Source organism: Salvelinus namaycush, chromosome 2 (genome assembly GCF_016432855.1).
Source record: "Salvelinus namaycush isolate Seneca chromosome 2, SaNama_1.0, whole genome shotgun sequence".
In the NCBI taxonomy this organism is placed as follows: domain Eukaryota; kingdom Metazoa; phylum Chordata; class Actinopteri; order Salmoniformes; family Salmonidae; genus Salvelinus; species Salvelinus namaycush.
Window position 1 is genome coordinate 79,156,580 of NC_052308.1, and position 10,019 is coordinate 79,166,598.

At 40.5% G+C, this 10,019-nt stretch overlaps 1 protein-coding gene across 1 annotated transcript; it reads right to left on the bottom strand.

The window, feature by feature from the left end:
• Window positions 1-948: 948 nt before the first annotated feature.
• On the bottom strand, window positions 949-4,706 carry LOC120019486 (zinc finger protein 664-like). Its single transcript, XM_038962789.1, has 3 exons — window positions 4,618-4,706; window positions 2,645-3,218; window positions 949-2,485 (listed from the first exon to the last, which is right to left on the bottom strand). Exons 2-3 carry the CDS (start codon window positions 3,192-3,194, stop codon window positions 1,755-1,757), a joined length of 1,281 nt encoding a protein of 426 aa, XP_038818717.1. The 5' UTR covers window positions 3,195-3,218; window positions 4,618-4,706; the 3' UTR covers window positions 949-1,754.
• Between the last annotated feature and the right edge of the window lie 5,313 nt (window positions 4,707-10,019).

A 10,019-nucleotide genomic window follows, 5' to 3' on the forward strand; every position in this document is an offset into this window, starting at 1 on the left:
AACAGGTGAGGTGATGGATAATACAAGAACCCCTGCTCTACTGTAGAATAACAGGTGAGGTGATGGATAATACAAGAACCCCTGCTCTACTGTAGAATAACAGGTGAGGTGATGGATAATACAATAACCCCTGCTCTACTGTAGAATAAAAGGTGAGGTGATGGATAATACAAGAACCCCTGCTCTACTGTAGAATAACAGGTGAGGTGATGGCTAATACAAGAACCCCTGCTCTACTGTAGAATAACAGGTGAGGTGATGGGTAATACAAGAACCCCTGCTCTACTGTAGAATAACAGGTGAGGTGATGGATAATACAAGAACCCCTGCTCTACTGTAGAATAACAGGTGAGGTGATGGATAATACAAGAACCCCTGCTCTACTGTAGAATAACAGGTGGGGTGATGGATAATACAAGAACCCCTGCTCTACTGTAGAATAACAGGTGAGGTGATGGATAATACAAGAACCCCTGCTCTACTGTAGAATAACAGGTGGGTTAGTCCTTTGTAGCTCAGTTGGTAGAGCATTGTGCTTATAACGCCAGGGTAGTGGGTTGGAGTCCCTGGACCACCCCATACCCATGGCTGTAAGTCGCTTTGGATAAAAGCGGCTGCTAAATGGCATATATTCCCTATATTATAAATGTTAATGTAGACTTTTTATTTGTAAATCATCACTATGTCTAATAAATCACTTTGTTTATTTCATGAAAATAACTCCAACTGTATTGTTTATCATGTATTTCCCTGAGCCTCCTTTAGCCGTTGGAATGCTCAGTCTGATTGTGGGGGCGTGTTGATACAAATGGAAATATATTTACATACACAGCCCTGATTGGTGGATAGGATCGCCTCTAGACTCTAGAGCAGGGATCATCAACTAGATTCAGATGTTTTTTTCTCGCGCGGATGGTCATGGGTCCAGAACAAATTGAATACAGGAAGCCCAAAGCAATAACATTTTATTAAAACATAATAATTTCAAACCTTGCTTACATTTGTATATGATCACATTTATATATATATCTTATGCGTGGGAATGCTTTGGAATGCTTTTCTCAATTCAAATCACTTGGAGCTGATTGGCTGGTGTTTTTACAGTCTTTAATCTCCTACAATAAAAAGTTATACATTATTAGATTTTTTTGACCAGAAAACTTAGGGGGCCAATGAAAACCACCCACGGGCAGCCAGTTGGGGAACCCTGCACTGGAGCCGACCCCACAAACCTCTTCAATATAAGAGGATACATATGCAAATAAAAGATGATTGATCAGATTGTGATGTCATGCTCTGGGCCAAAAACTCTATCCCACCTGAATAGGCTGAAAATCCAGGCAAAATAATATATATTTTTAAAGTGTTATTTCACCATTATTAAAACTGCTCTGCTCCTTTGACATCATAAGATGTGTTTACATGTGTTTTACTTCTGTGGTTTGAAGTTGACTTTCTTCTAAAGCAAGAGAACTCTGTCCGGTGTCAGGGCTGTGATACTTTAACTGGTGTGTCTTCAGATTTGATGACTGACTGAAACTTTTCCTACATTGAGAGCATTGGTGAGACTTTTCTCCTTTGTGAGTTTGCTGGTGTCTATTTAGGTGGTGCAACAGACTGAAAACCTTCCCACAATGGGAGCAGTGGTATGACCTATTTTCTGTGTGAGTTAGCTGGTGTGTCTTCAGACTTGAAAACTGACTGAAACTCTTTTCACACTGGGAGCAGTGACAAGGCTTCTCTCCTGTATGAGTTCACTGGTGTGTCTTTAGATCTGAAGACTGATTGAAACTCTTCCCACACTGAAGGCAGTGGTAAGGCTTCTCTCCTGTGTGAGTTCGCTGGTGTGTCTTTAAGTAGCTTGAATGACTAAAACTCTTTCCACACTGAAAACATTTGTGAGGCTTCTCTCCTGTGTGAGTTCGCTGGTGTATCTTTAGATCTGAAGACTGATTGAAACTCTTCCCACACTGGGAGCAGTGGTAAGGCTTCTCCCCTGTGTGAGTTCTCTGGTGTGTCTTTAAGTAGTTTGAATAACTGAAACTTTTCCCACATTGAGAGCAGTGGAAAGGCTTTTCTCCCGTGTGTATCAGCTGGTGTCTATTTAAGGTCTGTGAAAGAGGAAAACTCTTCCCACAAACAGAGCAGTGGAAAGGCTTCTCTCCTGTGTGAGTTATCTGGTGTTTCTTTAGTTTGCTTGGTGCCTGAAAACTCTTCCCACATTGACCACAGGGGTAAGTGTTCTTTCTTTTGATAGTCTTTTTGCGTGGTATGAGGTGAGTTGGACACACGGAACTGCCTCTGCAATCTGAGCAGGGGTGGGGCTTACAAGTGTGCCTTCTCAACTCCTCTGACTCATAGAAACTAGTGAAGCAGTCCATGCAGTGGTGATGTTTCTGTCTTGAGTTCCTCCGTCTGTGTTGTTTATGGTTTCCTGATGCTGTGGAACTGGGCTCACTGTCTGAACCTGGGTTGGAGCTCTCTCCTGTGGGAATATGAACAGATATAGGGTTAGAATCAGGAACAGAGCATTGGAGGGGGTTTAATAGTCTTGTTGATGCAAGCAGACACACAATAAGAGTTTTGGAATCCCCTGTGGCCGCCAAGGCACCAACTTCTCTCCGTACTCCACACCTGAACTTACCTGGGTCAGTGATACTATCTACTTCCTCCTTTTCCTCTAGATCTGGAGCAGACACTTCCCTGTTCTCCTCTTCTTCTTTGACTTCTCTCTCCTCCTCTTCTTCTAGTCCTCTCTCCTTTTTGACTGCTGTCTCCTCATCCTCTTTCACACCTCTCTCCATCTCCTTGATGACTGCTTTCTCCTCCAGCTCTTCTTTGACTTCTGTATCCTTGTGTTCCTTTTCAATCTCCATCTCTTCCTCTTTGACTGCTCTCTTCTCCTCCACCTCCTCTTTCATCTCTATCTCCTTATGCTCCTCTTTAACCTCCATCTCCTCCTGTTTGACTGCTCTCTTCTCCTCAACCACCTTTTCTTCTTCTTCTTCAACTTCTACCTTCTGTTCTTCTACTTTAAGTTCTCTCTCTTCCCCTATCACAATCACATTGAGTTCCAGTGGTTGACTGCAGTCCTCCAGCTTCACTGAGACCATTTCTGGATCCCTCTGTGAGCTTCTCTGGGATGGAACACCACAGCCAGAACCTGGGGACTCCATGGACTTGGGTTCAGCCATAGTAGGCCCATGTGGTAGGTGGATCTGCAGATGGTTTAGTAAAAAGCGGCAGATACAGTGGAGGGTGATTTTCACTCTGCTAAGTCAAGTTACATTCCAAACACTGATTTTCTAAGGTCATAGATAGCGAGCTAGCTAGGTAACTAGCTTCCACGTTTCTCATCACAGGTAGATTTGGCTTGCTAACTAACCAGAGACAGCTAGAAAATTGTTTCCGTTCCGTATATCTGGTATTTTCTCTGAGGTGAAATCAGACTGCATGGGTTCTACTAGGTAGCCTCAACTTGAGTTAGCTAACCAGCTACTAAGAAATATGGTTGTACTGTATATGTTTCGCCTCTCAGCTAGTAATAGGCTGGACAACAGAACGAGTCAAAATTCACCCAAGGCTGAACGATGGCTAAGAGCAAAACAGCAAAAGAACGATGGCTAAGCTGGAACACTAGCGCGAGCCCATAGCAAATTAATGGAAACGAATGTTCACAGAGCCTGTTTTGACTGGAGTGATGCTTAGAATTCAATTTCGCCTAAATGGCACAAAAAACTGTATCCCTTTTTATTTTACCACTACAATCTGTTCCTCGGACGGAACTGGGGGAAAAAACAACTTGTGTAGAAAGTAAATATCCGCACCTCGATGGTGTCAACTGTACTTATGTCTGCGTAATGAGAAAGTAGGGAAAAATGAAAACGTTGGGATATTTCTGGTCTAGTGATCGACGACAAACAAGCTGCTGCCCAGACTTACATAATTAAACATTTTTAACTAGGCAAGTCAGTTAAGAACAAATTCTTATTTACAATGACGGCCTACCGAGGAACAGTGGGTTAACTGCCTTGTTCAGGGGCAGAACGACAGATTTTTACAGCTCGGGGATTCAATCCAGCAACCTTTTGGTTACTGGCCCAACGCTCCAACCACTAGGCTACCTGCCAACCTCAGAGTTCCATGAGTATTTTTGTTGTTTACATTTTAACTATAAACAACATGAGCAGGTCTCATTGCCAACAATAGCGAAGCAGGCATTGTGACATAGAACAATATGCTGGGAATAGAACGTTCAGAAGGCGAGTTGGTGCCACGGTCCTCAATAGAACTAATAGGAGCTGGCAGGGTGAAAATGTCCCTGCAATAAGGCCTGTTTTTTCGTGATTACTTCAAATCGACGGCAAGCAGTTGGTAAATATGGTCATATTATTAAACTGGGCTCCACGGCGGATGCAATGAACTGGTTATCAGAAAAAAAGCGTTGTTAAAAATGTCATGTGTCCAGCCTACTAGTAAGAAAACAAGCGCGGTAGCTAGCTACGTTATTGGCCCTCGGTACCCGTTATTACACCATTTGCTCTATCACCGACGCCTTGTCAATTGAAGTCATGCTTTAGGCACGCTCATAATTAGTTCAACATATCACAAACTCACCTTCAAACGTTGTGGCTAAAAGTCTTTATCGACAGTTGTTTGACTGAGTAAGAACACGCAAGATTAAAAACCAAGGATGTAAACTTCCGGATGCGTTCTTCTTCTTCTTCTTTAATGGCGGAATACATAAAACAATGGTGTATTACCGCCACCTGCTGGATGGGGTGAAAACTAAGACTTCTTGTTAGTTTGGCCAGTTTAACACCTGCGCAGTGAAAGCAACATAATCCACCTTCTTTAAGATCAGTGTTTCAGGATCTCTCAACAGGTGAATTACATTTTCAGCTGGCTACGGTGTAATCCACTGCCAATTCCTCCTCATTTCCACTATCTCTTTCAACAACGTGCACTGACTCCGCATAGACCTACTGGACAGCTACTGCAAACTCCTTCAAACCTCACAGGGCACTCCGGGCAGTCAGGAACATGATTCCCAGCACAATTGCAGCACCGTACACTCTCTGACTCTTAAGCAACATATTTATTTTGTGCCGAAAGGAAAGTAGTGGGTGCGTGTCGAAAGCGCCCTGCTATAGGTTAGACGGTTTTGATTGAGTTTCTTCCCCCTTCCGTTTCTTACCACACAACTAGGCCTACCATATATTGAGCTATCATACTGCGAGAGTTTGGATTTCTGTTTTAAAACAGAGGATGAGTGTGAGCCATATTTCACTGTTAATTTTACACAAATAATTGTACATTTTCAGTTATAAAACTGACGATTGTTTATTTTCGATTGTACTGTTGCTTCATGAGTTGTGTGCTTACTGTGACTGTCACCCTGGTATTGGCTACTAAGAAACTACTTCCCAGGTCGTTTCTGGACAGTAGTGCTTGTCAAGCGGGGGCGAAGGTCAATATGTCCAGTATATATGCAGTTTCTCTGGATCCCCGCAAGGTTGGAGTTAGCCCCCCTCCCTAAAACCAAAAAGTATGCGGCGTCCATCTCGCAACAGCAGAGCCTTCAACCTAAAGGGGGCGTTGCGATTCCACTCCCTTGTAGACGGTCCACATTCAAATGAATGACATCCGGAGCAATGTAACAGAGTGCTTATGTTTAATGTTAATGAGGCCAGATATCTATATATAATAAAGAGATACTCATGTCTCCGCCATAACAATGCGAGTCGTTGTCCAAAAGGCGGGAAAGCTTAGGTCCAAAATGGACCCAAATAAACACATTTTGGACAGATTTTGGGGCTTTGCCTCTTCCTCTCTGAGAAGGCTTTACAGTCCTTACCAGGAATGATGCCTTGCGTCAGCCAATCATCGAGACCATATAAATATATATATATATATGAGACTATTGTTTTAGCTAGCCACTCGCAAATAGTCTTTCACCAGAGTGTGCAGGTTCCTTGAGTCCCTGAGGTAGGCAGTGGCGTTCTCTACCTCTTTTCACTCCTTTCTGGGCTTTCCCGCTCTTATGTTCGAGTGCATCAACCGGAGATTTGCTCTCTTTTCCAGGGTGTTTAATTACCGCGAAGCTGGTATGTGAGCCGCCATTTAGCTCGCTCGGGGTTTCTCCTGCCTATTCTAGCTAACTTTCCTGTTAATGGGCTAATTTAGCTTGATCCCTCACTAGCTTCACCATATTCTTAGTCTGTTCTATTTTTTTCAGTAGCTAACTCCTTGGTTTTATACTGTTACTAAACCTTACACCACAGTAGCTAGCTCCTTGGTTTTATACTGTTACTAAACCTTACACCACAGTAGCTAGCTCCTTGGTTTTATACTGTTACTAAACCTTACACCACAGTAGCTAGCTCCTTGGTTTTATACTGTTACTAAACCTTACACCACAGTAGCTAACTCCTTGGTTTTATACTGTTACTAAACCTTACACCACAGTAGCTAACTCCTTGGTTTTATACTGTTACTAAACCTTACACCACAGTAGCTAACTCCTTGGTTTTATACTGTTACTAAACCTTACACCACAGTAGCCAACTCCTTGGTTTTATACTGTTACTAAACCTTACACCACAGTAGCCAACTCCTTGGTTTTATACTGTTACTAAACCTTACATCACAGTAGCTAGCTCCTTGGTTTTATACGGTTACTAAACCTTACACCACAGTAGCTAACTCCTTGGTTTTATACTGTTACTAAACCTTACACCACAGTAGCTAACTCCTTGGTTTTATACTGTTACTAAACCTTACACCACAGTAGCTAACTCCTTGGTTTTATACTGTTACTAAACCTTACACCACAGTAGCTAACTCCTTGGTTTTATACTGTTACTAAACCTTACACCACAGTAGCTAACTCCTTGGTTTTATACTGTTACTAAACCTTACACCACAGTAGCTAACTCCTTGGTTTTATACTGTTACTAAACCTTACACCACAGTAGCTAACTCCTTGGTTTTATACTGTTACTAAACCTTACACCACAGTAGCTAGCTCCTTGGTTTTATACTGTTATTTTTCTACACAACTATTCGTAGCTGATTGGTTTAGTAATTTTCCATTCAGTACCTCCTTGGTTTTATACTGTTACTAAACCCTACACCACAATCTGTAGCTGGATGGTTATACTGATACTAAACCCTACACCACTATTAAGATGATAATATTATATATGCCATTTAGCAGACACTTTTATCCAATGTGTGCACACATTTTACTAATGAGTGGTCAAGGGAATCCAACCCACTACCCTGGCAATACAAGCACCATTCTCTACCAACTGAGCTACAAACGATCATCTATTAGTAGCTGGGTGGTTTAACCGGAATTATAATATTATCAATATTATTGACAAGGCACAACACTCACGTTTTACAAGAGAGGCCGTTCAGAGCACTTACCATAAGCCTACAGTGCCAAAGCAGAGACCTACATGATTTAATGAAAAGCAGCAAACAGACACAACATTGTTCCACGTTCTATAAGGCTGCAATCAATATGTAACATTTGCACATAAAAAGTTGTGTTATAGATCTACCGTTCTCATTGAAAGCAAGTCTACAGATCTGTTCTAGGTGCACTATTTCTATGCTTCCTGTTCATAAGTTTTGTTTTTGTGTCTTTTACTGTCGTTTTTTGTACACCAGCTTCAAACAGCTGAAAATACACTATTTTTGGTTATATAAAAGATACTGTATGTCACAGCGGTTTAGATGGTACAAAGATTCTCTCCACTTGCTTGATTTGTTGCATAAACTGAAATTAGGCAAACTATAGCAACCAAGAAATGGCAGAGCGATTTCTACATACTGCATCTTTAATAAAAGACTCATGAACAGAAACAGGCAATAGGCTACAGCTCGCTACAGTTTCCCCGCCAAATAGGCATACAAGGAAACGTTGAGTGCGCGGGGGTCTGTACACAGTGTAGTACCTGTCAACAGCAAAAAATTCCAGGAAGCACCATGGTATTCAGCGCAAAAACCTAATAAAAAGCATCTGGCAAATTCATCCACAAACATGGATATAATTTTAAATGACCACATTTTCACGAATTTCATTCAAAAGAGTAGAGGACATGACCATGAAATGAAATATGACATAGGATGACGTCACTTTCACAGGGTATTTTCCTCGTATGTATATTACTGTTTGGAATGTGTATTACTGTGTTTACAATGTGTATTACTGTGTTTAGAATGTGTATTACTTTGTTTAGAATGTGTATTACTGTGTTTAGAAGGTGTTACTGTGTTTAGAAGGTGTGTTACTGTGTTTAGAAGGTGTATTACTTTGTTTAGAATGTGTATTACTGTGTTTAGAAGGTCTATTACTGTGTTTAGAAGGTCTATTACTGTGTTTAGAATGTGTATTACTGTGTTTAGAAGGTCTATTACTGTGTTTACTGTGTTTAGAAGGTCTATTACTGTGTTTAGAAGGTCTATTACTGTGTTTAGAAGGTCTATTACTGTGTTTAGAATGTGTATTACTGTGTTTAGAAGGTCTATTACTGTGTTTAGAAGGTCTATTACTGTGTTTAGAAGGTCTATTACTGTGTTTAGAATGTGTATTACTGTGTTTAGAAGGTGTATTACTGTGTTTAGAAGGTCTATTACTGTGTTTAGAAGGTCTATTACTGTGTTTAGAATGTGTATTACCATAATTTTCCCACTTGAGGACTGGAGGGGAACGCTAATTGTTATGGAAGTGTATATCTGCCGAAAATCTATTGGATAATGCAAATTGTCTAATGATAAATCAATATCACATTTGTCATTTCTTTCCCCATTTATGTGGGCATAATATCAATTGAACCCAGAACTAAAGTCTCACATAATTTGGTCAGATGCTCAATTACCATGTATGTTTAAGTAGTGTTTTTACAAGAGATTAATATTTGCATAATCTGTGATGACGTTCATATGCAAAAATACGGTTTGTTGTTTCCTTAGAACTTTGTTCTGAGAATTTCCCAACAATCTGCAAAATGTTCCCTTTCAATTGCTACCATGGTTATGCAAACATATGCTGCTCATATCTTTTTATTTTTGAAACATTTACATTTAGGCCTGTCCATAGTTTAAATTATCATGCTGATATTTGGAAGGTCATTCCCTGTGATCCATAGCTCAGTCTATGAATTTTGAGAGTGGTTACATTTCTCCAGCCTCATCCCTCAGCTGTTTACCAAAAAAAGTGACCGCTTTGTTGGTGTTGAAATCAAAGAGTGCTCCTTTAATTAAAGTACAAAACTTTTATTGTATGAAAAAGCTGTTTGCTGAGTAATAAGTCCACAGTCACAAATGAAGATTATGAAGGCCTACAAGTTTTTAATCAATGCTCAACATTTTACCATGAAAATCATATTTTATGCAACACAGGAAAATGATAAGACTTTGGTCATGTTTATTCAGCAGCTTCTTTTCCCTGTAAGAATAAATAAAGAATATAATGGAACAGTAGTAATAATGAACATGATAAATATATGGATAGACTTGGATAGAATATAAGGGATCAAGTCTAGTGCTCCGCTTGGATTTTAGATGTTGAAGTACTATATATGTATACTATAAGTACTATATAATATTTTTTGTTGTTGTTGCCCTACCTGAAATGTGCTTTTTAGAGATATTCAATACATTTGAGTGTAAAAGGTCTGTATTGACCTCTGTGAAGACTGATTCATAGGTGGTGATAATGTGGTCATATCTGAACATGAGTCAGGTACAGGTTTAGAAGCAGTTCTGTACCTTTCCAGAGTCACGGGTCTTGGCTCTGAGCTTGTTGACCTGAGTCTCAGCGATGTCAGCACGCTCCTCAGCCTCCTCCAGCTCATGCTGAACCTTCCTGAACTTAGACATATGACTATTGGCTGCTTCCTCCTACGTGAGGAAAATAGAGGGAGAGCAGAACATCAGCATTTAAAGTTTGAAGCTTCAGGTAGCAAATATAAATATTATTTTCAACAAAACACATATTGGCAGAT